This window comes from Leopardus geoffroyi, chromosome B1 (assembly GCF_018350155.1).
Source record: "Leopardus geoffroyi isolate Oge1 chromosome B1, O.geoffroyi_Oge1_pat1.0, whole genome shotgun sequence".
NCBI lineage: Eukaryota > Metazoa > Chordata > Mammalia > Carnivora > Felidae > Leopardus > Leopardus geoffroyi.
In genome coordinates, this window is record NC_059327.1 from 6,518,069 (window position 1) to 6,545,850 (window position 27,782).

The 27,782-nt window shown below is 47.9% G+C and overlaps 2 protein-coding genes and 1 long non-coding RNA gene across 5 annotated transcripts; 1 reads left to right on the forward strand and 2 right to left on the reverse strand.

The window, feature by feature from the left end:
- The first annotated feature begins 397 nt into the window (after positions 1-397).
- Positions 398-22,965, forward strand: LOC123584318. Of its 3 annotated transcripts, XR_006705318.1 has the most exons (5): positions 398-505; positions 10,291-10,439; positions 14,847-14,910; positions 14,990-15,120; positions 22,267-22,965. It is a non-coding gene; the product is annotated as an uncharacterized LOC123584318 (long non-coding RNA). The 3 variants fall into 3 exon arrangements; XR_006705319.1 differs by lacking the exon at positions 14,990-15,120; XR_006705316.1 differs by lacking the exon at positions 22,267-22,965 and having other exon boundaries at positions 14,990-16,791.
- On the reverse strand, positions 6,650-8,673 carry LOC123584298 (sperm-associated antigen 11-like). Its single transcript, XM_045452045.1, has 2 exons — positions 8,401-8,673; positions 6,650-6,948 (listed from the first exon to the last, which is right to left on the reverse strand). Exons 1-2 carry the CDS (start codon positions 8,453-8,455, stop codon positions 6,758-6,760), a joined length of 246 nt encoding a protein of 81 aa, XP_045308001.1. The 5' UTR covers positions 8,456-8,673; the 3' UTR covers positions 6,650-6,757.
- Positions 21,870-27,738, reverse strand: LOC123584310 (sperm-associated antigen 11-like). The gene is made up of 3 exons (XM_045452080.1): positions 26,892-27,738; positions 25,669-25,818; positions 21,870-22,294 (listed from the first exon to the last, which is right to left on the reverse strand). Exons 1-3 carry the CDS (start codon positions 26,947-26,949, stop codon positions 22,161-22,163), a joined length of 342 nt encoding a protein of 113 aa, XP_045308036.1. The 5' UTR covers positions 26,950-27,738; the 3' UTR covers positions 21,870-22,160.
- Positions 27,739-27,782: the final 44 nt, after the last annotated feature.

A 27,782-nucleotide genomic window follows, 5' to 3' on the forward strand; every position in this document is an offset into this window, starting at 1 on the left:
GAACACCTGGGTGTGTGAGTCACCGTGGCTCTGCCCCCCGGTGGGTCAGGCGGGTGAGAATTCCCGGAGCTCTGGGCGGGCACCAGCCTCCCCGCCTCCCCGCGTGGCCCCGCCTGCTGGGAAAGGGCTTGGCCTCTGCTCCCGGGCACCGTGTGAATTCGCATCCCTGGTGCCTCGGTTACCCTGCCGCCACTCCTCCTGGTCCTGCTGGCACCTGCGGGCTTGGCTCACCTGCAGGGGATGGTGGAGAGGGGCAGCTGCTCATTAGAGCGAGAAGGACGGGGACGCACAGCCACGAGGGAAAGTCTCCCAGGACTTCGTCAGCTCCAGCAATCCGCCTGCCTTCAGGGGGCCACCCTGTGGGAGCCTGAGGGTCCTGGGTAGCCGGTGGCCCACCTGTGCTGCAGGGAAGGAGCCGGCTGGATGCGGGAACGGGGACAGTGCCCCTGAGCCCGCCCCACCTTCCAGTACGGGCTGGTCCAGTCCGCCTTCCAGAGGCCACGAGGTGGGTCCGTCCTCAGTTTCCTTCCTCCCCGTGCGCCGGACACCTTCTCTCATTCAATTCCTGCCATTTCCTGTCACTGCCTTCCCTCTGCTTCCGGAGCTGTGGGAGGTCCCATCCCCCTGCTCACCTGGCTGGCCCCTCCTACCCGCCAGGTGGCGCCCTAGAGCCGCAGCCCTGCCTGGGCTGCCCTGGCGGGTGGTCCTTGTGATCAGCCCCACCCTCCCCCTGCACTGATCCAGCTGCAGAGCGGACACCCACACCCGTGAGGTCCCAAGGTAAGAGAAGGCCTCCGACGGCCTCTGCTGCCGGCTCGAGCCACAGTCTCCGCGTCTCTAGCGCCGTTCAGGGCCCCAAGCGGAGCGCCACGAACACCGGATTCGAACCTCCCCCGGGCTCGGGTGGAAGGGTGAGGGCCCTCCTGCTACCACGGGACAGGGAGCGGGAGGCGGTTCAGGGTCAAGCCCAGGACTCACTTCCTCCTCTACCCGCATCTAGAGATACGGGAGCCCGGGAGCCCGGGCAGAGCCCCGGACTCCTTCCTCACAGTCACCCCAAGGGCAGGAGACAAGGCAGGGGCTGCCGTCCCGCCCCGCCCCGTCGCTAGCTGTGTGGTCTTGGGCTCTTGTCTTCACTCAGGCGAGTTTCTGTTTCTTCCTCTCTAAAACCCCGGTAATCTCGAGGGTCGACTCTAAAAGGCCCTTGGTAACGCGCGGTCTTCTGTTTTCACTGCTACGGCCACCCTGATCCTCACATCACTATTTATGAAGTTAGGGAGCCCTAGAAGGACACTGTGTGTGGACGCTGCTTCCTCTATATTTCATAGGATATCCTTTCCTCCGTCCTATAAAATGGGCGGGGAAAGGGTCACCATCAACCCATCGTCAACTTGCTACATGACCTCAGGCAAGCCTCCGAGACCTTCAAGTGGGGTGCATTTACCTCCTCCTGCTGCCTCCCGGGCAGATCTGAGCAGAACCTCCTCCCTTAGAGCTGTGTGGCTCTGGGTGAGTAGCTTCACACCTCTGAGCTGTAAGCGTCTCATCTGTTTGATGAACACACTGACGCCTGCTGGTAGATGAACAGAGATAGAGCATGTGAAGCACTTAGCACAGGAGCTGGAGCCCGGGGAGCACCCAGCCCCAAGTGCTGCCAGGCCGACCTTGAGCACAAACCTGGCTTCCTTGGCATTTAGCACTAGAATTCTGGACCTGGATCCCAGGCAGACCTAGCCCGAGTCGTGCATGCCCCCGGCCCCAAGCTGATGCTCTATGTGTAATGTACCCTCCCAGAGGCCTCGTCTGGGTGACCGCGGTGAGTGAGCTCCACCTCCCAGACGGGCCCCTCCCCTGCGTGAATTCTCAGACTTAGCTGGGGCGGGCACGTGTTTCCTGTAGGTGAGACACGTGATGGTCTCCTGTGTCGTCATCTAGGGAATAACCCGCAGGTACTGGGTACCGGGTGTCCCGCGAGGAGGAAGCCTGGAAAGCACAGGTTCGCCTGGTGTCCGGCCGTGTTGAGCACCGGTGGCTTTGTAGACGTGCCTGCGTTTCAGGGTGTCCGAGTCTGGCGGATGCTTCCTTCTCCGGCAGTGAGGGACGGAGCCCAGGACCACGGGCTGGTTTCGGACACCCCCCAACCCCGGGGTTTGGGTTTCCTTGGCTGCTTCACTTCATGATTGTGCTGCACTGGATTCTTTCTGAGTTTTTTGGAGGAGGATTCCGAAGGCTGTCCCCAAAGAGGAATGTTCATATGTTGAGCTATTGCAACACTATTGTTTAACTGTATGGCCTGTGGCTTTCCAAAAGGGCTATTTTAAAGGATGTTCTTGTTTGTTTCGTAAAAACCCGTTCCATCCTTTATGTTGCGGTGCCTCCCCTGGAGGTGATATTTGGACGGTAGATAATCACCCCGTAGGAGCTGTGCTGCCTGACTCTGCCCAGGGGGAGGGTGGGGAGTTTGGTCTGAGAGACTTTTAATGACATTTGCATGCTCATCCCCCCCTGCTTGGTAATGTCACAGCACAGGACCTGGTGGCAGTCTCTCACCTCCAGAGGCAGTGATAACACAATCTTCTCACCTTTCTCTGCAGCTTATCTGCACTGCTTGGCAGAGTTCTAGTGCTTTTCTATGCTAGTGGCTCTTTTTTTTTTTTTTTTTAATGTTTATTTATTTATTTTGAGAGAGAGAGAGTGAGCTGGGGAGGGGTAGAGAGAGGAGGAGACAGAATTCCAAGCAGGCTCCACGCTGTCAGCACAGAGCCCCACATGGGGCTCGAACTCACGAACTGTGAGGTCATAATGTGAGCCGAAATCAAGAATGGGTTGCTTAACTGACTGAGCCACCCAGGGGCCCGGCTAGGTGCTCTTTTATTTTTTTTTTTTTTTAATTTTTTTTTCAACGTTTATTCACCTTTGGGACAGAGAGAGACAGAGCATGAACGGGGGAGGGTTAGAGAGAGAGGGAGACACAGAATCGGAAACAGGCTCCAGGCTCTGAGCCATCAGCCCAGAGCCTGACGCGGGGCTCGAACTCACGGACCACGAGATCGTGACCTGGCTGAAGTCGGACTTTAACCGACTGCGCCACCCAGGCGCCCCAACTAGTTGCTCTTTTAAACCATGGCTGCTGCTGCTGCTGCTTCTCCTCCTCCTCCTTCCTCTTCCTCTTCCTCTTCCTCTTCCTCTTCCTCTCCTTCTCCTCCTTCTCTTCCTTCTTCTTCTCCTTCTTCTTTTTTATTTTTTTTTTCTGTGCCCAAGGCAGAAGGATCTGTTCCAGGTCCCCACATTAATTTGGTGTGTTCCATGGAGGAGGTGAGCTCAGAGTCTGCCTATATCTTGAACTAAACCAAGCTCGGCTGTCTTGATTCTTCATTCCGGAGTCTTTCCACGCCAGCATGCTGCCTTTCAGAGGACGTGGTTTTTGTTAAACGATCTCTTGGGCACCATCTCTTGTCTAAGATTCTATGACCGAGGGACAGGGGACAGTAGGCAAATGCTCCTTGTGGAGACTCAGGATCCAGGAGGACTCTGCCCCTCCAACCCCTGCTGCTTTACTCCTGCTGTCCCCCAGGGGGACATGTGTGATGTAGCATGCTCCAGGGCCAGTGAGGGCTTTGCCACTCCCCAGCCGGGGGGGGGGGGGGCGGAGGGGGGGTGATAAAAGGCAAGGATGCAGACTTCAGGCTCTGAGGAGGGTGTGGCAACACAGTGGGTGTCCAGGTCCCCTGGTGGCCCCACGTTCAGCCCATGGATCAGAAAGGATGGTGGCAGTGGACGGAAGATGACCTGTGTTGGAGACGTGGATTCATTTATCCAGGCTCTGTGCCGGGCGTGGAGCCTGCTTAAGATTCTCTCTCTCTCTCTCTCTCTCTCTCTCTCTCTCTCTCCCTCCCTCCCTCCCTCTCTCCCTCTCCCTCTCCCTCTCCCTCTCTCTCCCACCCTCTCCTTCCCCCTACCCTGCTCACACTCTCTCTCTCCCCTCTCAAAAAAAAACCAAAAACAAACAAACAAAAAAAACCAAAACTGCCAAGTATAAAACACTGGACCCTGTTCAACACAGGCTGGTCCCTCTGCCTTCTGCTGGCTCCCTGGGGCCCCCAGCCACCAGGAAACTCAGTTCCCCCTTGTGTGGGTAGAGGGTTCATGCTTCCAACACCAGTTTCACCAAGAGAAAAGGCATGCCAATGTCTTGGGTCTGCCCACGCCTCCTCCAGGCTGCCCCTGGCTGTGTGATGCAGGTGCCTCAGAGCAAGGCCGGGGCAGGTGAATCCCCAGGTTGCAATAGATCTGGGACCCAGAGGCAGGATGCAGTGAAGTCCAGCACCCCTTTCTATTTGTATGTGCACTTACAGTCCTACCGGAGTGGCTCCTATAAACCCTGGGGGAGGCAGTCTCCGAGCAGGCCTCCCACAGACCTGCAGTGGCACTCTAGGGCAGAAATGCATGAGGCACTATAATTACTTAATGCTAAGAAATGCAGGCTACAAGTGTTGGTAATCCAGGCTCCCTTTGTTCTCAGCCGGAGTTGGATTCCCACCTGCTGCTTTGTTGGAGCAGCTCAGACCCCTGATCAAAACCGGGGTTGCTCTCGCCTTGAGGGCGGCGGCGCGCCCTCTAGCGGTCAGTCCTGGTATCGACAGGCTGCCCGCCTTGCCAAGGCCCGTTCTGGCTTTGTGAAATAGCGTTTGGCGGGGGTTCACATCATCTTAGAACGATTCCAGAGCACTTTAGGAGCGTGTACAACTGGGCAATTTCAAAAAGTACCGCGGAGATGAGGCAGTTTGTTCAACATTTCAGAGGCCCGCCTGGGGTTCCACGCTGAGGATGCAGAGCCTGCTTGGGATTCTCCCGCTCTGTACTCCTCCCCTTCTGGGGCTTTCTCTCTCTCTCTCTCTCTCTCTCTCTCTCTCTCTCTCTCTCCAAATAAATAAATAAATAAAAAACAAAGGTAACATTTTTCACACCGAAGGCCAGACCAGGCCCAATGTCCACTAGAAAATGTTTCCATTAGGAAAATGTTAACAGCCCGGTTTAGGGCTTTGGGCAACCCCCCTGCTGGCCAGTCCTGGACTCGTCTGTGGGTTACCATCAGGCTCTGTGGTGACAATACTGCAGAGGAAGTTAGGGGAGGTGGGTCCTCTGTCCTTGCTTCACTTGATGGAGACCCCGCACCCCAGGATCATGGGTGAAGTAACAATTCTACCCTCAGACATGGGTGAGATGTGATGGGGTCTCAGAGGTCTATGGCAGCTCCTTTATTTTATTTTTGAGGGAAAGGAGACCACGAAAAGAAACTAGCTGGCTAATGGTACTTGCTCAGTGCGTGGGGTGGAACCAGACCCCAGTTCCCCAGCGTTCTGGGCACTGGCCTGTTCCTTCATTTATGTATTTATTATTTGGGTGCTCTCTGGTGGCCAAGTTTTGGGCACAGAGTGATGGTGCTCTTGGCAGAGTGCGTCTTCTGAAGCATGAAGCTTTGCTGTGTTTCACGGGAGCAAAATCTAACTGTGGAGTCCACATCCTTCCTAGGCAGGCATTGACACCAGGCCTGGAAAAGGTCCTCAGCCCCCTGGGGAGAAAGGGGGCTGCAGTCCCCCCTGAGTCAAGAGATGCCTGTAGTCAAAAGAGGTTCCTACAAGTCTGTCTGGTGAGTTTAGAAGAGCCTGGGGAGAGGCCCGAGGCATTACATGAAATGTTCATGGGAACTTGACCGGGGAATCGAGACAGGAACCCCTAAGTTTATTTTCCAGGCGACTCTTCAAGTTCTGTGTATTCATGAGCAGACTGGATTCAGGCTGTGAGCAGGAAATCCCAAACAAGGGAACTTGTTAAGCTATTAGTCTGGAAAAGCTTGGCATAGGGTCTCCTACACCAGCACATTTGTCTTTATTATCTTCTGACATTTCCTGCCTGTAATTAATAGTCACTACTCTCAGGATGGCTGGCTCAGAGATGTGGTATAGACAACGCGTGTGAGCAGGATCCAGAGAAGAGCGAAGGGCTGTGAGTTGTAGGAATCTTCGTGGACAGAAGCTCTACCTTGCCGCAGGTGCTCAGAAATAGGTTCTTTAGAAGTAACACGGCGCAGTGAGTGTTTGCTGGGCTGGGCATGTCAGAATCCCTCTTAGGAAATGCCGACCTGGGCAATCTGCTTAACCTTCTGGCTTTCATTTCCCTTCCATCCCCCAAATGGAGCTGCTCATACATAACTCCGTAAGGTTGTTGGTTAATCAAGTGGGATAACCTAAGGGTAAGTGTTGAGTTTAGTTCTTGCAAACTAAACTCCTATTTACATATCACCTGTTGTGATTATTACTTGAGATTAGGAGAAGGGGATGAGGCTTGTCAGGGCCTGGGAATATGTAAGTTGAGGCAGGTGCTGGGTGTGATGAGAAGGCGCATGGTCTTTGGTGGGAAAGAGGCCAGTAGGTTGACTGCATTCCTGTCCCTCTGAGGATGAGATCAGTTTGGAGCATGGTTTCTGGTTCACCCTGGTCTATGGGTCAGTGAGAGACACTCCCGGGAAGAGAAGCAGGAGGTATGCTAGGACAAATTTCTGAGACTCTTTAAGAAAAAAACAAGAGAAGGTAAAGTGGACAAGATTTTAGGAAAATTCTTTTATCAGACCTTCACCCTTGCTGCTGGATTCATTCAACAAACTTTTATTGAGCACCTTCGATAAGCCACACATTCTTCTGAGCCCTTGAGATACTTCAAGAGCCCTCCTGCATTCCAGAAGCTGACACATGAGGTCTCAGGGTTCTCTTTTTTTGCCAACCATCTCCGGTTTATTACTTATTTCTGCCTCTGTACTTGGTACACAGCACCTGTTCCAGGGATTGGAGCAGATCTCGGCCTTTTTCTCACCAAAATGGCAGAAAAAAAGTCTGCAGGTTCCGTGTTGTGTAAGGCAGATAACATCTCTAATTCCAGGTGGAATATCCCCTAGTGGTAAATAGAATAGACATGGAATTCATATAAGCCAGAGAATAAAAGAAGACCCCAGCCCACAGCCCAACCCTGAATATTTACTGTATTTTTCCAAAGTGAAGTGTCTTTGGACAAATGCCAGTTTAATGGAGTTTTGGTTTCTTAGCTTTAAAACAGGAACAGTCTACCTACACCTCGGAATGTTTCCAGGAGGGTGTGTGTTTTATCCCCTATTCTTACAAAAGGGCTCTCAAGCTTCCTTGTGACAGATAGGAGTAGCACATTCGGAGAAAGGAAAGGAAGCTTCAGAAAACAGAGTGGAATAATGGGGGCACGGGTCTTGGCCTCTCGGAAGAGCAGAATAGTTCTGATGCTCAGCTTGTGGCCCCGTTTTTAGTTTCGTATTTTCCAATGAAAAAAAGGAAAAAAAGCCTTTTTCTTCACCACGACTTGTGAACTTGTACATCCAGCACCACCACCCTGTATGAAAAGTTTTTTCTCTTTGTCACAAGAAAAACAAATTGTAAGTGTGTGCGGTGAGTGATGTTAACTAGGCTTCCGGCGGTGGTCATTTCACAACATATATAAACAAGGACTCATTGTACTGTACACCCGAAACTCGTATCTCATCACGTATCAACTGTATCTCAATAAAAAAAAAAAAGGAAGCATTTCTTATTTGGGAACGAGTGGTTGAAGGAAAGTTCTTATTAGATACTACTCGTCATGACTAAAAAAAACAAACAAAACCCACAACATGCTCACAGCGTTGCACGATTTACAAATCAGCCTGGTGCAATATCTCAGCAACAATGGGGGCCCACCCCATGACCCTGTGTCGCCTCAGCTCTGTCGTGGTGAAGAGAGGGGCCCCACATCAGTGAAGGTTAGAAGAACCATGAGCCTAGGGAGCTGGAGATGTGCATTCTAGTCTCACCTGCTCCAGTAACTGATTATTTCTCCCAGGAGTGTGTGCTTGACCAGCTCTGTGTCAGTGTCGTCATGGAGAACAGGCCCCCGGGGAAGCAGGAGGGACACTGGCATGGGTGTGAGTGACGGCCCAGACCGTAGCTGGTGAGGGCACAGCCACACACTGTGGCTTTCCTGGATGCTCGCTTTCCCCTCCCTGTGGAGTGCAGTCCTGCCACGGAAGAGCCACAGTCCCTTCCAGCTGTGAATTCATGTGGCTGTCATTTCCTTCTGGAAACCTTCCCCAGACTGCAGTGAATGCTTCCAGTTCGTATCAGAGCAAAGGTGCCCCTTTGTCTTGTGTGATAGGACCCGTATGGTGCAGGGAGGATCCAAACATCCAGAGCTGAGCCCCAGGGGGCGCACCTGCACCCATTAACCACCCACCGACACACCAGCCCTCCACACGGACACTCATCCATGGGATTCCTGCCCTGCCTTCCCTGGTCCCCTCAACTAGCCTGGAGCAGCCTTCTGCACCGGCCAGGAGACATTTACCTGAGTTAACTTGGACCAGGTAGAAGAGAACAGCAAAAAGAAAGAGGACCTTCATGTTCTGAGGTTCCCTCGGCTCTCCCACCTCTCCTGTGCGGGAAAGCAAAGCCGATGAAACAGCGGAGTGGAGGGGAGAGGACACAAAAATGGGACATTTATAGGTTTGGGGGAACAATGCTTATCAGGAATGAGCACATTTATCTGGTCTACTGAGCAAAGCTGTGGGCAGAGGGTACTGGATACTCTTCCTTTCTGCCTAAAAACAGACAGGCTTCTTGGTATTGGGAGAAGCGGGGCTTGACCAATGACCTGGTACACCGAGGGTGCCCTGGAAAGAGAATCACGAGTGGCGAGCAGGTGCTGCGCCCGGTGACAGAGGTGGGGATGTGCGCACACGGTTCCTGCCTTTGAGAAGCTTTTGTCTGGGCGGTATGGACGCGTGAGTTGGACACACCAATGCACTCCCAGGCGTATCCCCAACAGACGCAGCCCCGTGTGCACCGAGAGACACGTACGAGAAGGTTCAGCGTAGCCTCGTCGTTGCAACTGTCGACAGAAGACAGCCCAAATAGTGTATTACAGCGCAGGAATAAAGCGAATACTGCATTCCCTCGCAGCGACGAGCATACAACAGCCACAGATGATTACAACATGGATGTGCCTCGCAAACGTGCTGAATGAAAAAAAATGAAGCCAGATACCACGTACGGTATTGTTGTTTTAAATGGGGCAAGTCTAACTGATGTATTAAAAGTCAGGAAGTTGTGTACCCTGGGTAAAGAGGGTAGACTCTTTTCCGTGAAGCTGTCTTGACTTGAAGAGCAAGCAGCCTAGGGGCACCCGGGGGGCTCAGTCGGTTAAGCATCCGACCCTTGATACAGGCTCGGGTCATGATCTCAAGGTTCGTGAGTTCCAGCCCCGCATCGGGCTGTGGCTGTGCGCCAACAGCACGGGGCCTGCCTGGGATTCTCTCTTTCCGTCTCTCTCTCTCTCTGCCCCTCCCTCCTCCCCTTCCTCTCTCTCTCTCTCTCTCTCTCTCTCTCTCTCTCTCTCAAATAAACTTAAAAAAAAGAGGGGGCAGCCTAGCAGGAGACACAGGGACTCCCCCCGCTGCAGATGGCTGTACTGGCCTGTGTGGGGAGGCTGTGCCTCACCTGAGGGGAGTCTTTATAAGGAGGATAGCATTAGAGGCGGTCCTGAAGGACAGCTCTCCACACAGCTTTGTGTAACTGATGATGCTAAAATGTCCAGTTACCGCAGCTACTAATTCTTTTTTTCTTTTCAATGCTTTTTGGAATCCTCAACATTAAAAAAAAACTTTTTTGAATGTTTATTGATTTTTGAAAGAGAGAGAGAAAGATAGAGTGTGAATGGGGGAGGGGCAGAGAGAGAGGGAGACACAGAATCCGAAGAAGGCTCCAGGCTCTGAGCTGTCGGCCCAGAGCCTGACGCGGGGCTTGAACTCACCAACCACAAGACCATGACCTGAACTGAAGTCGGACACTTAACTGACTGAGCCCCACCCCGCCCCAGGCATCCCTGCAACCACTCATTCTGCACCTACTTGACTTAGGTCCCAGTATCACTTGGGCTTATTTCCCTTAAAATTCACTTACCAAGAAATGAAAAGGAAGTCTTCCCGTCTTCTCCCCCCTCCCAGGCTTTCATGGCAGCCGTTACCGGTTTCTTCTCCACCCTTCCAGAGATGTTGCATGTATGCATAAACAGAGATGCGTCTATATGCCCCTTCTTGCATAAACATCGTGACAGACTATTCTTTGTACTCTGCACTTGCCTTTTCTATATGATGTACCTTGGAGATTTTTTTCAACTAGGTGTGTGGAGAGTTTCCTGATTTTTTTTTGTAACAGCTGCATGTAGGATTTCTTTTAGGTGGCCTCCCACCTGACTTAAGCCATTCACCACAATATCTGAACACGCATCTTACTCAGAAAATGGATTTTGACGAGAAGTCAGGTGGTGGCCTGGGACTTCTGGACGTGAGCAAGGGTACCAGTGAGCCATGCAGGTGCACAGAAGAGGTGGGGACCCGGAGGTCACTTTGGACATTCCAGAACTAGAAAGATTAAGCAAAGACAGTACAGTGGGTCCTGACAAAGGATACCCTGATTGACTGGCCTTTCTGTACCTTGTAAAGACACCTATGAAAACAGGAGTTAAGGAGGAATTATTTGGGAACTAAAAGGTCCTTTTCTCTCTTTGCCAACAAAAGGGTCACCCTATAGCTGACTGAATGAAGCAATCATGAAAGAGATACCAAGATGGGTATGTGTGAGGGTCAAACAGTAAATAAGAAATCTGTCAAAATCTGTAATTCTTTTTCTCTGGAGCATTTGTTCTGAACACATCTCTGGATGTTCCCATTGTAAAAAAAGCACAAGCATCTCAATTCGATCCTTGAGAAGACTGGCTTCCACACCAAGAACACAGGCTAAGTTGAAGACTTCCAATGAATGTTTGTAATTCTGAATCCACCTCTGTGGATGGACAAAGTGTAGCTACAAGACACAAGAATTACTGTTTAATACAGATTCTATCATGTATATATCCAAATGTATGGGTCATTTTTTAAAAGTCACCTTGTAGGTGAAACCATGAAAAGTATGTTTTCTTTTTGCTGTTGTTACCTGATTTAGAAAAGATTTAAGGTACGTGGATGGTATATTTTTTCTAGCAGCCCGGCCAGCTTTCAAATTGCCGTGAAATTATAGTTTGGAAATTGTTTTCTGTATAGTTCGGAACTTTTATGAGCTATGTTGGAAAGTTAGCTCATTTTGGAGAGAAATAAATGAATGGTATCAGAGTTTATTACCCACCTTTTCCTTTATATGTAGACTTGTTTTTTCCAAGTCACAGACTCGGATGCAACCTCTAAGGAAGAATTTCGTGAATAGCATTGGAGAATCAGGCATGCCATTCCAACAGAAGACCAACTAGAAAATCAAGCTCATTGAAAAATCTCATTAATCTGGTCATAGGCTCATTGGTTCTTATAATCACAGGGTTGAAAGGAAGTGAAGGTCAGTTTGTCCCAATATAGAAGATAATTATTCTGGCGTGCATGGTACCCACATAATAGAAGATGGCCTTAAGGACAGATGAAAGTTGCTCATGGGTTTGAAAACATTTGAGAGTGGTAAAACATTTTTATCTATTAAAAAAAAAACCTTGATACAATTGCACAATGATTAGAGAAACCATCAAATATAAAAATGGGCAGAGAACTCGAATAAACATTTCTCCAGAGAGGAAAGTGCGAATGTCCAACAAACACATGGAAAATGCTCACCGTCATTAATCATTAGGGAAACGCAATCCGAACCACAGAGACACCACTTCCCATGCACTAGGATGGCCACTGAAAAGAATAATAACAATAATAATAATAATAATAATAATAATAATAATAATAATGATAACCATGGCAAAGTGGTGTTGCTTCCTGACGAGTCGTAGAGTTTGGATTTACCATTTCAGTCTATTTCACGAAACAAAGTACTAGATAGAATTCGGCCAGGAATCCCATCCATCTGCCATCCAGGTGACCCTGAAATAGGGTTCCACTGCTCTCGAATAGTGAGTGATGCTGTTTACTCTTTGCACTGACTTATTTATCCCATGAGAGTGTAAGCTTCATTCAGGCAAGGTTTTGTGCGGTTGGTTCTCTATTTTTAGGACCTAGAACAGTGTTGTCATAAAATAGAAGCTCAGTGAATTGCTGTTGAATGAATTCACATGTTTTCCAGGAGAGAGAGAATTGAAATCAACACAAAGTGTAAGAAAAAAAAAACTACAAAATACAGATATGGGAATATTATTGGGAAGACTAAGAAGACAGCCGTTTCAGAAAAAGATTCACTGCAGGAATCAGATGACATTTCTGTCTCATATATTGAAAAAAAAAACAAAAAGCCTTAGCATCTACTAATTAGAAGCAAGGGTCTCTAGGGACCAAACAAGGTGAAATAGAATGGCAGGCTAAGATGAAAAAAAAATGAATTGGAAGAGTAAAGAAAAGTTTATGGTGGCGATGCAAAGTTGATACTTTCGAAGTTGAATTAATGGTGTGAGAGTCAAAAGTGAGTTGGCATTCCAGGCAGAGGGGGAAAAAAGACACAGGCAGGAAAGCTATCAGAGGAGATGAGGCACCACAGAAAGGCAAATGGGCCGACCTCATGGCTATGTGATCCCTGAAAGGAAAACAAATTTTTCAAAGAAGAAATTATGTGGAATGGTAACTATGGGAGGTTGGAGGGAGGGAGAAATGGGGATTAATTAATGATCAATAGGTATGAAGTTTTAGTTAAGCACGATAAATCAACTCTAGAGATCTGCTGTACAACGTTATACCTAGAGTCAACATTAATGTACTCTTAAAATTTGTTGAGAGGCATGTGAAGTGTTCTTATGACAATATAATTAAAAATTTTTTTAACTTATGTTTTTAATGTTTATTTTTGCGAGAGACAGAGCACGCGAGCAGGAGAGGGGCAGAGAGAGAGAGAGAGAGAGAGAGAATCCCAAGCAGGATCTGTTCTGTCAGCATGGAGCCTACATGGAGCTCAAACTCATGAACCATGAGATCATGACCTGAGCCAAAACCAAGAGTCAGATGCCTAACCGACTGAGCCACAGGCACCCCTGATTAAAAGATTTTTAAAGGCAAATTAATTTTTAGTGAGAAATGTATGGGGGAAACCAGCAGAATGAAGTGACTGTTACTGAATTATTATTGCATGCTTGCTTAGCCCTGGACTCAATGTTTTATTCCCTAACAATTATTAGTGTCTCATTGTCAAGTTCTTTCCTGCCTCAGTACATTTACAATTGATTTTGACCATATGGTTCACCACTTTTCATAGCTTTATTTTTAAAATTAAAAAAAAAATTCTTGATATTTTTATATAAAAATATTTTAATTCCGGTATAGTTAACATATAGTGTTATAATAGTTTCGTGTACAAGTGATTCAGCAATTCCATATGTTCATCGTGATAAGTGAACTCTTATTCCTTTGCGTATTTGTCCCATCCCCCCACCCACCTTCCCCTTCTTTTAAAGAACTAATGTTAAAATGCAATTTTAAAATTGTTTATGAATTAGAAAATTATCAGAATAAGCCAGTTAGTAGGGCTTACAAATTTTTCAGATGAAATGAGAATTGCAGTATTTAAATAAAATGTTTGAGGAATAAAGGAAAAAAAAAAACTACAAAAAAGCAGGCATCCTGCAAAAGAACAAAAACAGACCTGTCTCGTGTATTTTAGTCCACACTAGATGTCAGACGGGGAAAGACACCTTTGAGATCTTAAGGGAAAAACTGTGTTGAAAGGATTTGGTTTCATGGCTGATTATCTTGCGTGGGAAAAGGAGAAAATCACCCTGAAATATTCAGGGAGTCAGAAAATATTTCATCCAAATGCTGGTCCTGAAAAGATGATAAAATTTACGTTTGTTTCCGTACGACTTTGCCTTTTTTTTCCCCAAGAAGAATATCAGATGTCAGTTTCTTCCTTTCAATTTGCTGTGTTCAGACCCACGTTCATATGTCCTGGGGGTCAAAGCATGGCTGTGCCCTTTAAAGGTCAAGACTCTATGTCTTTGCAATTCTGTGGATTCCAGAAGTTCCATCCCCTAGCGAAGAGCAGACAGCAGTTGGCTGACTTCACCTTCCCCTCTCAAAGTTGTACTTACGTTCGTACTTATTGTTCCCTTGGACCAGACAGGCTCCTTACCTTTATAGAAGCATTTCTTCCTCTCCATGTGTCTGTTTAACCATGTACTGTGATTCATGTCCTCCTTTTTACTCCTGGAGATATAAAACAGAATTTTCAGCCTCCACTATCCCAGTGGGATCATCTCATGCTCCCCTAAAAGCAATAGGGGAGTGTCTTGATTGTCTGATTTGGGATCACTGTTCATCAGAGGCCTCACCAAGTGCCTGGTTTCCAACCACTTGAACGTCAACCCAGCCCTTGGGTTTAGACCAAGGGAAAAAATAAGTGGGGTCTCCACCACCCGATTTGGGCTGGGGTAATGGTTCTTATTCTTTGGTTAATGATTCTTGCCACAGTATCCCCTTGAAGTGATCTTCCCACTGACTTCCTCTTATCCAAGAATCCTCATGGGCTCTTCCTCACGCGTCTTCCTTTTGTCTTTATTCCTGTAGCTTCAAATAAAGAGAAAAGATGATTGATCAGCATCACCAGCCTCCTTTCCTTCTGGCACTAGCAACTCCTTTGGGGATTTATTTCCATTGTCCTAAATCAATTATTTACTTACTTCCTATGATCCTCTATATTAGAGCCCTCTGTGCAGCTAACAATCTCAGATCCTTGGCTAAGACAGGGAGAACATTCGTCATTTTCCCAGAGTCCTACACCAAACTCTCATCTTGTTGACTTCATAGGTCTTTTTTTCTTTTCCAGGCTCACCATAAATTCATCACAGGAGAGAGACCAACCTCCTGCGATCACATCTTTCTCTACTGAGGTACTGTACTTACAGAAATAGCTCTCAGTTTCCCTTCATGTGAACATTCTAATTTTAACTTTTGTTCTTACAAATACAGTTCATTGATTGTCGCAAAGAGCTTGGGTTTAGAAGGACAGGTTTGCCCCCTGTACTCATCAGGAGTTGCACAAAGCGTCAACACAATTATTGACTAGAGTCGGGACTAGAACCCAAGTATCAGCATTCCTGGTGAGTGTGATTTCCTCTGCTCGCACACCCACGTCTGTTGGCATCTGGGACTCACAGAGTCACATGCCTTTGCAAGGAAAGTGCCTTTCCCCAGAGCTTGAGCCCCTGTCCTGGCCAGTGTCCATCTTTCTGAGGTTGTGGCCAAGAAGACATTCTGAGAAACAAAGGTGTGTTCTCTTAGAAATGTAAGTGTCGTGTAAGACAAAAAAAAAAAAGCCCACACTTGGACTTTTCTGGCTTGAAGCGAACTCGATTAGCAACCTGGATATGTTGTCTGATCGCCATTTGGGTTGGATCACTTAACTTTCTATGCTTATTTTGTCTTAAATGAAATAGGAATCATAACGTGCCCGTTACAGGTGCCTTGGATAGATAGGTAGGAGGCAGCAGTGACTTCTCGAAGGATGTTCTCAGAGCCCCCACAGAAAAGAAGAGCAGAGTGGAGGCAAATCACAGAGGGGGTCCATAGGAAGCAGACAGAAGGGGGAAAACAGACTGACACTTCCCCTGCTCTCCTGAAAGCCTCATGCCTAACTGCAGCGTCCACTGCCTGGCTGGCTCAGTCGGTAGAGCACGAGAGATGCATTTAGACCTAACAGAGACATTTTTTCAGACCCCTCTGCCTCCCACCTGGGCTTGATGTCATTTCCCCGCTGCCAGGATACAGCCCTATCCCTGCTGTCCTCATAGGTAATGCTAATGTTAGTCATCTGACCCCCGGAAATTGTTTTGGTCTATCAAAAAAGAGGCAGACACGGTGTTAATGATCTCAGTTTCCCTTCATTTGGACATACTAATTTAAATTTTTGTTTTTACAACAAGGGGACTCCCTGGGTCCAGTAAGGTACTTTCCTGTAACCCAAGAGATAAACTGAGTCAGTCCAAACCTGCAAGGTGTAGTGACCACCACCCGCGTGGACAGGTAGAAAAAAACTAGGTGTGGCTGTTATTAAAGTCAAGGAAGCGAAATGAGGATTTGATTGACTGAGCCTGTCCACCTGGCCCCCGCCCCAGCAGACCAGGGGTATGGAGGAGAAAATAGATTCCTCCATGAAGGGTCACCCCGGGGGGATGGATGGGTCACAGGGATCAAAGCTCTCGGAAGGTCCGGAGGTGCAGTGGGAGGCAGGACACTGTGTGTGGACGGTGGGCGTGGAGGGCAGACATGGAGGCAGCCAGGCGTGGTATGACTGGCCCTGTAAGGACCTAAAGCAATTTCTGGCTAACGGGTCTCTTCCCACCAGGGGTACAGCTGGTGTCCATAAAGCCTCCCATCCTCAGGGTCCTGCATTAAGCAGACTTCTGTGAAAAGAACAAAGCAAGTGTAACTGACAGAGCTGCTGACTGGAACTTGCCTTGAGGAGCCACGGGGCTCATTCCGTTGTCTCCAAGGGGGACTGTAAAAATTACCGCACACGGTAGAAAAATATCAGTTGTGACCTTATTCTTCTGAATCCCAAGATCTCTTTGGGTAACATGCTTGAATGTTTTAGAGTCTTAATACCCAGAAGTTCTTTCTTGTGTTAGATTTAGGACTTTCTTGATGCAACGTCTTTGCCTGCAATCAAAGTATGCCTTTGTTTACATACATACATATTTATCCTTAGGCACATTTATTTGTCTTTTTGAATGCATATTTAAAATTTAAGAGTTATGCAGTAACTTGACAGGGTATTTTCAAAGATAAAATAATTAAAAATCCCCAATAATCTTCACATTGGAACCTAAAATCTTTTGTTTTCTTTCAGACATAATTTGGCCAATTAATTTTACATCAGATATATGAAAATTTGTATCTTGTATTTTCCAAGATAGAAAATTGCCTTGAAATCTTTATCTTATGCATTTTATGTTTTTTATTTGCTTTTGTGTTTATTATACCTAAGGGATATATAGCATCCCTTAAGTAGATATACCGTAGTTTGATAAGTGCTCTAGTTTGAAATTCAGATTTATTTAAAAAATTTCTCAAGACATTTTTGTTATTTCTTGAGAACAATTACCATTTCTCAACTGAGATAAGAACACTCACCATGAGACTTACTCCTACTAAGAAATGTTTAAGTGCACAATACAGTATTTTAACCACAGGCACAATGTTGTACAGCAGATCTCTAGGACTTACTCATTTTGCATAACTATAACTTTGCACCCATTCTGTTTCTGAGAAGCAGAATAACTGAGTCACTGAGTCAATGGCAATGCTTCCGGGTTTGTATGTAAGTACTAGTTTTCACCATACATGCCCTGTCCCTGAGTATCAGCCTCGTGTGAGTGTGTCTATGTGTGCATTAAGTATGGAATACATTTATCCAGAAAGAGGTCTGGAAAGGCAGCATTCTGGGAGGAGGTCTATGCGCCACTCTATGCACCGCTGGGAATTCGGTGGTCTACGTGAGCTGCGGAATCTTTATCGTAACCCAGCTGGAACCCAGACACAACAATCCCGCAAGGGATTTTCTTTTTAATTTTTTAATGTTTATTTATTTTTGAGAGAGAGAGACAGAGTGCAAGCAGGGGAGGGGCAGAGACAGAAGGAGACACGGAATCCGAAGCAGGCTCCGGGCTCTGAGCTGTCAGCACAGAGCCCCACGGGGGGCTTGAACTCATGAACCGAGATGATGACCTGAGCTGAAGTTGGACACTCAACTGACTGAGCCTCCCAAGTGCTCCAAAGGATTTTTTTTTGAGGACATAGCATCTCCTTCCTTTGTTTTCTTGTTTTATTGAGATATCATTGACATCAGAAATGATGATCTTTTTTTCTCCCTCTTTCTAGTTTTGAGACATAAGTGATAACAGAGCACTGTGTAAATTTAAGGTGTACAGCATAATGATCTGACTTGCATATACCAGAAAATAATTACCACAAGTTTAGTTAACATCCATCATCTCATATAGACAACTCCCCCCCCCCCAAAAAAAAAGGAGATAGAAAAGGAATAAAATGGGGCTTTCCTTGTGATGAGCAGAGAGGACTCTTGACTCATAAAAGGTAAAGAAAGGTGTAGAAGGAATGATGCATTCAAAATTTTGTAACATGGGTTATAAACAGTTTACTAATAATCACCTTGAGCCCCAAAATAATCACCACTTAGACATATTTCATGGCAAATTCTGCTATTGCCTCACTATGAATCTAGTGAGGAGAGATTTTTTTTTAAGTTCCCATTATTCGGGGAATGATTAGAAGCCCCCGGAGCAGAATCCCAGTGAGGACCAAGGGTAAAGGACCAGGCGTGGGGACTCCTGCCATCCACCAATGCCCACGTGACAAATGAAAATTTGCAATGGTCATAACAAATGTACTTCTGAGCCACCAGCAGTGGGCACAGGCAGTAGACTCCCAGGACACAGTAGGTCTTCATGCAGGGTGACTTTCACTCAACCGAAGGGGACAGAAAATACTGTTTGCACATTTTCATCTCATGAGATTGAAGAGAGTTGTAAGTTCATTTCCCCAGGAAAGCCCAGGTCTGACGCTGACCCTTTATTCCCAGTGGTGTTAATAAAATGCTCTTATAAGTACAGAAGCACGAAGAAGCAAACTGCAGATGGCCTCCTATCTTCCTCAAAGAGAAAGCCCAAATCTTGCTGGGATCCCTGGGTTCGTTACCTAACAATGCTACCACTCTGGCCTCACAGCTGACTGTAGCTCCCTAGTTCCCTTTGCTGCAGTCACACTGGCCTCGTCCTGCTGCTCCACAAACACATACAGCACCTTGCCTCCCTGGGGCACTGGCACTGTCCTCTCTTCACCCTTGGATGCCTTCCACCCGCCAAATGCAGAGGGCCTGCCCCCCCACCCCCCGCCACTCTCTGTCTGTACCCAGGGAGGCTCCCCCACCTCCCGCACCCAGCCCCAAGCCCCTGCCTGACAAAGTGTCATCCCTTCCTGGATTTTTCTTATTCCACGTCATTTATCACTTTAATGCATCATACATTTTACTCACCTGTCATGCTTATTGTCTGTCCCTCTTGGTAGAGTGTGGGCAGAGATTTTGTTCATCGCTGGACTTCTGGTACCCAAAACAATGCCTGGGCTGCTGTGGATGCTTACTAGATATGTGTTGAATGGACGAGTGAGTGAGTGAGTGAGTGAGTGAATGAATGAATTAATGGATGAGTGAACGAATTAATGAATGGGTGAGTGAACAAATGGATGAGTGAACGAACTAATGGATGGATGAGTGAATGAAGGAGTAAATGAATGAATGGATGGATGGATGAGTGAATGAATGGATAAGTGAATGGATGAGTGAGTGAATGAGTGAATGGATGAGTGAATGAATGAATGAGTGAATGGAAACAGCGGCCCCAGCAGAGAGATTTAAGGAGAAAGGTGACACGCTAGACGTGTATTTGCAGGGAGGGCGCCAATGCTCCCTATCTCCCTCTCAGCCACCCCAACATTCTGTTTCCTTTACAAACTCCTCACACATACACCTTCCCCCCTTCTCGATTTCATACTTAATCACTGTTCTGACTCTTACGCCAAGAGCAAAAATGAAAGGCTCCTTGAGTAAATGTTTGCTCTCACTGCTTAGGAGACGCTGGCATTGAATACCCGAGGCTGCGTTCCTAGTGGAGTCCCATCTCCGGCCCCTGTCCCTCCACCGGACGGAACGGAGACAACGTGAAGGCAGAGGCATCCTTGCCTTTGTTCCGGGGTCCCTGCTTGTTGTCCGGGCCCACCTTCCTTTGCAGGACGACCCACCCCCTTTCCTGTGCTCATCTTCTAGACCCACGCTGTCTCACGTCCCCTCCCAGAGCCCCCGACGAGTGCTGCAGTGGTTCCCCCATTCTGTGCCTCCCTGAACTGGTCGCATCACTCAGCCAGGTCCTTCTGCTGCCCCGAAAGCTGCCCCCTCGCGAAGGATTGCAAGCCTTCCGCTCGGATTTCTTGTCTCCCTGCCTCTCCCGGAATCCGCATTGGTCCCTTCAAGCCCCTGCGGGGTGCCCCGAATGCCTGATCCAGTACAACGTGTGCAGAGCCAACCTGGTCCTGTCCATGTCCCTCCTGCTCTCTCTTGTCCTGTGCGAGCTGCCTCAGTTAACCGTTCTTTGCTGTCCCATGCCCTTCCTTCTTCTCTGTCACCAAACCTGAGAACCCCACGTCATCGGGGACCCAGTTCTTTCCCCTTCCTAGCCATTATCTCCACCTTGGTCGCTGAATGGCTGTTCTGGACGTCCACAGTTGCCATCAGCCCTTACCTGGTACTCCTGCCTCTGGTCTCGTGCATTTCCATTCCACCCCCAAGTCTTTCATTAGAAGGAACATTCTAAAATTGAAACTATGATGGCGTCACTCCTCTGGAGGTACCTGATAACCCCCTCTCGTTTAGCAGCTGAGATCTGGAGCATCATATTTATTTTCTTTGACAACCTCTCACCATTTTCCTGCACGCTCCTCATTTGAGACTTGTGATCAATCCGTCTGTTTCGTAGTGATGCTGAACTTCTCACCATTTGCTTAGCGAACCATTCTTTCACGTCTTCATGCCTCTCTGCAAACTGTACCCCTTGCCTGGGAATCTCTGCCTCTCTCTTTTGCTTAACAAACTCCTACTCATCCTCCAAAACCCTGCTCGAATTTCCCCAGGAATCCTTTCTTAAATCTCTTATATTTATCTGCTCCACATATTACCTTGGATATATTCACATGATAAAATGTGTGGCATTTTATTTTTTAAGTTTATTTGGCTGTGTTTCTCCTCACATATTCATATTTCCAATTTGTTACATTTCTCAGTGCCCAGGAACAAAATAGGCACTCAAAAATATTTTTCTCTTTTTTAAAAAAATTTTTTAATGTTTAATTTTGAAAAAGAGAGAGAGAGAGAGAGAGAGAGAGGTGATCATGAGCAAGGGAGGGGCAGAGAGAGAGGGAGACCCAGAATCTGAAGCAGGCTCCAGGTTCCAAGCTGTCAGCGCAGAGCCTGATGTGGGATTTGAACTCATGGAACCATGAGATTATGACCTGAGCCAAAATCGAGAGTCGGACGCTTAACCAACTGAGCCACCCAGGCGCCCCTTCTCTCTCTTTTTTAAATGTTTATTTATTTATTTTTTGAGAGGGGGTAACGGGTAGAGAGAGGGAGAGAGAATCCCAAGCAGTCTCTGCATTGTCCGGGCTGAGCCCGATGGGGGGCTGCAATCATGAACCATGATATCATGACCTGAGCCAAAATTAAGAGTCAGATGCGGGGCGCCTGGGTGGCGCAGTCGGTTAAGCGTCCGACTTCAGCCAGGTCACGATCTCGTGGTCCGTGAGTTCGAGCCCCGCATCAGGCTCTGGGCTGATGGCTCAGAGCCTGGAGCCTGTTTCTGATTCTGTGTCTCCCTCTCTCTCTGCCCCTCCCCCATTCATGCTCTGTGTCTCTCTGTCCCAAAAATAAATAAAACGTTGAAAACAAAAATTAAAAAAAAAAAGAGTCAGATGCTTAACTGACTGAGCCACGCAGGCGCTCCTCAAAAAATATTTTTATTTTATTTTATTTTTAATTTTTTTTAATGTTTATTTTTGAGAGAGAGAGACAGAGCGAGAGCAGGGGAGGGACAGACAGGGAGACACAGAACCTGAAGCAGGCTCCAGGCTCCAGGCTCCGAGCTGTCAGCACAGAACCTGATGTGGGGTTGGAACCCACGAACCGTGAGATCATGACCTGAGATGAAGTCATGGCTTAACCGACTGAGCCACCCGGGCGCCCCCTCAAAAAAAAATTTTTTTTTTTAAACAAGAGAAGGAATGACTTGAATGCTTTCTTGTGAAAGTTTATTACATCCACATCTACCAGAAAAAACTGTTGATTTTTGAGGATTTTGTCCACGTCAGGCTAAGTCACTTTCTCTAAGGGCAGGCGTAGTGGGTTTTCATCTCTCTTTTAGTTGGAATAACATGTCGAAACTCTCCAGCTCAGATGACAACACCTCAGCTAGCCCATGCTCGGTCCTTTCTCCAAAAACCCCTGTGTCTGCGTTAGGGACAGGACCCAGAGAGCCGGCGAGGGGACCAAACTCTGGCTTCTGTGTCAGCAAGTTCAGTTCTGATGTAAACAGCAGGCGTATTTCTTTTTAAAGCAGTAACCCACTTGTGTTTCCATATAATTACAGTATTCTTGACAGTAGCCTTCACTTTTCTTGCAGTTGACCACTTTGAAATCCGGTTCCGGTTCTGTATAAAGAGAGATCCGACATTAGCCTCTTAAGACCATCTCAAGACTCGAACACGGATCATCTGAGTCCAAAGGGACACGGCGGAGGTTGCCCGTAGGTAGGAAACAGGTTTCTTTTGTATGTGAGCACTCACAGTTCCCCGTAGTCAGCCTGAGAGTGTACAAATCAGATCCTTGATTCTGGCTTGAAAGCCACCTCTACTCTCCCTGAGAAATAAGCTGCCGGGTCAGAGGCAGTTGGAAAGAGACGCGGTAAGAGATGTATCACGATACAAATGTTCCACTTTCAACAATGTAGGATGTTAGGCAAGGGGACACGGAAGGGCTCTGCGAGGCTCACTGACGGGTGACACAGCCCTCCCAAGTGCAGACTTCAGTGGGGTGGTCCTGCGAGGAGGGTGGGTTCGGGCTGAGCCATCTCTGTAAGGGAGATGAGAGGTAGCCAAGGGCAGATTTTGAAAGTGAAAATGGCTTCTAGTTCCGCCTGATTCTGGGGAAGCGCCTGGAAGACTGTCTTGTGCCTCTGAGATGTGCCAGTTTACTTGAGGAATGTGAACTTGCTCCCTCACTCTGCGGTTCAAGCCCTGCGGTTCGTAAAGATGAATTTTTGTCTTAAATTATATATTATGAAGACGATTGACAGAAAAGGCAAGGGGCAAGGGTTAGGAAGAAAAAGCGGGGCATCTGGGTGCCTCAGTCGGATAAGCATCTGGCTCTGGTTTTCGGCTCAGGTCATGATCTCACGGTTCGTGAGTTTGAGCCCTGCATCGGGCTCTGCACTGACAGCACGGAGCCTGCTTGGGATTCTCTCTCTCCCTCTCTCTCTCTGCCCCTTGCCCCGCTCACACTCGTGAATTTGAGTCTGTGTTAGGCTCTGTGCTGACAGTTTGGAGCCTGGAGCCTGCTTCAGATTCTGTGTCTCTCTCTCTCTCTCTCTCTCTCTCTCTCTCTCTGTCCTTCCCCAGCTCTCTCTCTGTTTCTCTCTCAAAAAATAAGTAAACATTAAAAAAAAAAAAAAAAGAGGGGCGCCTGGGTGGCGCAGTCGGTTAAGCGTCCGACTTCAGCCAGGTCACGATCTCGCGGTCCGTGAGTTCGAGCCCCGCGTCAGGGTCTGGGCTGATGGCTCAGGGCCTGGAGCCTGTTTCCGATTCTGTGTCTCCCTCTCTCTGCCCCTCCCCCGTTCATGCTCTGTCTCTCTCTGTCCCAAAAATAAATAAACGTTGAGAAAAAAAAAAAAAAAAAAGAAAAGAAACCAATGGCTCCATTTGGGAGCAAGACCCCCAGCCCTTGCCCTCTGGAGAAGGAGGGGCCTCTCCATGCGCCAGTCACCCTAGGATTTAAGGCTTGTGTCGCTGCATTTTGGTTACCTCCTCTGTGCAGAGTGGTCTGCCTCCCGACCCCCTAGTACCTTGAATCCCAGCTGAAAATCCTATTTTTGTACTTTGTTAAACATGCCGTTATATACAGAAATTTAATAACTTTTGAGAGAGAAAGGGGGTAATCTTAGAAAGAGAGAAAGACAAAAAGAGAACAGATGGGGGGCCCTACAGATGTTTATTCACTCGGTAAATTAACTCACTTGCTCATTCCTTCAAGGCTGAATGATGTAGGACATTTTAGTGTGCCATAACAGGGTCAGGGGAGGGGGACATTCTCTGAATCAGCTGTGAAACAAACACGTAACCACGTATTTAAATTCAGTATAATCCATCCACAGTCGAGTCTGCACAGAGTGATTTGGGAACATAGAGAACAGCCAAATAAGGTCACAGGGATTATCAAATTTAAATGGATGTTAAATGTAGCGTCGAAATGGGGTCTTGAACTAAAGCTAGCTGTGCTCCACAGGGTTGTGCAAGGACACGAAAGGGCAGAGAATTTTCTAGAAGTCACCGCATGGCTTGGGGACCACAGCGGTGTAATGGTGGAAAATGTGGGTTAACCCAGCGTAGTGCCAGACCAGCACAGACTTGTGCAGCTGGGTGAGCATTTTAGGGTGTATTCTCTTAGCTGTTTATTTTTCAGGTGTACTTTTGAGATACTGCATCTCTAGACACAGATCGAGGTATAATGTTAATACAGGAAGTAACGAGAGTCCTTCCCCAATTCAGAGGAGAAGCCATTAGGGAGAGAATTTTCTTCATAAAGAGTATTTCTCCAGTAGACTCAAATGCAATAGGAAGTAGAAAAAACAGTAGGAAAATAAAAATGCCTCGGAAAATTGTATTGCAAAAATACTTATTATGGAGGAAATTCTCTGTCTTCATTGCTTCTTCTCTGAATTGGGGAATGAGATGGCAGTGGTCAGTGATGCCCGGTCACAAGGTTGCACTCTGTGTGTGGCCCTGGGATGGAGCAGACGCACATCAGGACCAGTCTGAACATAGTGAGGCTGCGCGCTAAGGACGGAAATCACAGGTGGGGAAAGCAAGTAAAAATTCAAGAGTGAGTGATGCACACGGAGAAACGTAGGCAGGAAGCGAGTGCAGGGTATCGGGGAGAAAGAAACAGGTATGTCTTAAAGGGAGTGAACTGAGACCTCTTCCTGGACAACAGCCCTGGAAGTCTTGCTTATATTCTTGAAGTTTCCACTCTTGACTGCCATTTGCCAGCCGCACGATCTTAGACACGTTATTTTGGACAAATGTGGACCAATCTCCCCAACGCCCTCTTGAATCAAATGGGAATGACCCTGTGTCATAGATCTACAGTTAGGATAAGTGACACACACCTCGTGTTGCTTATATTGTTGTGCAAGCACCGTTTTGTCTTTTCACCTTCCCTTGGGAGGAGAACCTGGGAGTGAGTCCCCTGGGAGCCCAGAGCCCCCTCCAAAGGGATTGAAGAGAGGAGAGGACGATGCAGGGAATAATGTCGCAGGATCTGAATTCCTGGCTTCCGTCTGCCAACACCCTCATGTGTTCCCTGCTCTTGCCCACCGAGCGTCCAGCCTCTTGTTCCCTGACTCAGGGTCAGGAAAGAGTTTGGGACTAAGGAAGCATCTTAGAAATGACCGTCTTCTCTAGGGCCTTCCAGATTGCTTTCAGGCTCCACGTGGAGGTTGAGGACCGACCAGAAAGGCAGCTGAGGGCTCTTTGGCTTTGTCATGCCTGTGTTCCTCAGACCAGTGCCCCATCCTCCGCACACCCCACCCTGGGGCATCCCTGTGAGCTCACAGGTTACCCCGCCCTCTTCGCCGGTATTCAGCAAATGCCTAGATTGAAGGAACTCAAGGCCAAGGGAGCGGGCACGAGGGTGTCTTACTCAGTGTCATATCCTCCGGGTCTCAGGTTTGGGTGAAGCTCTCCCCTACCCCACAGGCACAGACCCCTTCCCCTCTCCTCATTCACTGAACATTCCTGGAGTCACCTACCCTCATAAGGGGGAGTGCGCGGTAAGATGTGGCGTTTCTCTTGGTGGTGTAGCAAATGAGACCCGTTTGTTCCTTGTCCAGGAGACTCTTCCCTGGGTTCTCTGGGCCCCTCAGTGCCTTGAAGGTCCTCATTTCTGGCTCCGGATAGTCCTGTTTCCGAGTAAATATTGCAGCATTTTTAGAACTCTCTCTCTTAAGAGGACCCGTGAGGATGAGGTCCTTTACTCTAGCGGGTGGGTAAAATGGAGGGTCGGGGGGAGACTGGGAGTCCCTGCTGCTCAATGGGTACAAGTTTCAGTCCTGTAACATGGCCGCAGTACAGAGATCTGCTGTGAAGCACCGTGCCTACAGGTAGCAATATGGTATTGTGCACTTCAAAGTTTGTTCAGAGGATAGATCTTTGAAGTGTTCTCATCACAAAAAAACACCACCATAAAGGGACAGAAGAAAACTTTGGGAGGGGTTGCGGGTGGCTCTTACCTTGGCTATAGTGATAGTATCAGGAATGTTTGCAAATATCCAAACTCATCAAACTGTTCACATTAACTATGTGTGGGTTTTGGTATAATAAGTGTACCTCAGTAAAGCTGTAAAGAGAGTGAGCAAATAGAGAATGGCATGGAATGGGTTGGAAGCAGGGCAAGTGTGTGTGTGTGTGTGTGTGTGTGTGTGTGTGTGTGTGTTGTGTGTGTGTGGAGGGGGGCAGGGAGAGAGGGAGAGAGAGAGTATGAGAGATAGACTGAAAGAGAGAAGGAGAGGGAGAGAGAAAGGGAGAGAGAGAGAAGGAGAGGGAGAGAGAAAGGAAGAGAGAGGAGAGGGAGAGGTGAGTGAGGACTGAGAGGGCTGGCAGTGGAGGCCACCTGAAAGCCAATGAGCGTCCCCAATGAGTGTGCCCCAATATAGTTGTTGAGTGAGACTCCCTAACAGTTAGGATCATTCATGATGCAGGCTGCCTTCTCTGTAAGGAGCAGGTGAATATTAAAAGGCTGAGGAAGTGTGGTCAGGGTCAGGACCCTGTCTGCTGGGGAGCCAGGGCCATCAGCACATTCAAGGGGTCACTGACAAACCCATCAAGAGACTGCTGCCCGAGAACCCCACCAGGAAATGCACCTGTGGGCTTAGTGTCTCACGGCCTGCCTGGACGCCCTGCCTGGACGCCCCGCCTGGAGATGACCATTGCAGAGAGACTCAGTCCCCAGGACGAGGTCACATTTCCCATTTACCTGGAAACAGCAGAGCCACAAGGAGGAAGCTGGGGAATACAGAGAGGGATGGCTTCATGTCACCAAGGGGACAGCTGTCTGAGGAGGTCCCGGCCCTGGCAGCAGGGCTCCCTTTATAGCCCTGAGTTGCAGGGCGGGGGCCTGTAGGTGGGAAGAGGTGAAATCCGGAACGGTGTCTCTGGCACTGAGGACAGTCGGTGTGTTATTTTCCCACGGGCAGCGGAACAAACATGGGAGCCATTTTCCTCAGGAAGTGAAAAGTATGCCTGAATGCCCTGGGTGGGTTTGGTGACTAAGAGAGGATGGAACAAAGAGAAGAGGAGCAGAGGAGGAAAGAGAGAGAACAAACGTCATTAACACAAAAAACCAACTTCCTCAAGAGTCTATTAAAGCGCTGGTGCGCATCGAAATGGTGACATAAATATGGCTGTCGTCCGGCTTCTACCCTGGCTTCTGAATGTATTTATTTCAGTGTAAAAAATCAGGCAGGAAAACGTCAGGCATTTCAGGGATGGCCTGATTTTTCACAACTGTCATTTCCTGAAGTTGTGTGGGTCGTTCCAAAGTCATTCCAGATTTCATTTCTGTTCTTTTCTTCTGCTTCTCCTTCATCTCTGTGTCCTTCCCATTTTGATTTTAATTCATCTGACTCTTCATTTTTCCCTCCTCTTTTCATTCTTGTCTTTTCCTCAGAAATTACTGATGCCATTGGGTCCAATTCAATTCTGCTTTTAAAAAAATCTGTGATTGAGTCTGAGTTTTCTCGTCTTGTAATAACTTTTTTAAGTTTATTTATTTTGAGAGAGACAGAGCAAGTAGGGGAGGGGCAGAGAGAGGGGGAGAGAGAGAAGCCCAAGCAAGCTCTGCATTGTTAGCACAGAGCCCGATGCA

Bases quoted from the DNA above. Each gene is read 5' to 3' on its own strand.
- LOC123584298 (XM_045452045.1), bottom strand. From the start codon at position 8,455: ATGAAGGTCCTCTTTCTTTTTGCTGTTCTCTTCTACCTGGTCCAAGTT. The intron at 6,949-8,400 runs GTAAATGTCTCC...ATTTACCACTAG, and splicing joins CCTGGTCCAAGTTAACTCAG to GGGATATTCCACCTGGAATT.
- LOC123584310 (XM_045452080.1), bottom strand. From the start codon at position 26,949: ATGAAGCCATCCCTCTCTGTATTCCCCAGCTTCCTCCTTGTGGCTCTG. The intron at 25,819-26,891 runs GTAAATGGGAAA...ACTCGGAAACAG, and splicing joins TGTGGCTCTGCTGTTTCCAG to GACTATCCGGAGCCAGAAAT. The intron at 22,295-25,668 runs GTAGGTGACTCC...CTCTTTATACAG, and splicing joins GCGCACTCCCCCTTATGAGG to AACCGGAACCGGATTTCAAA.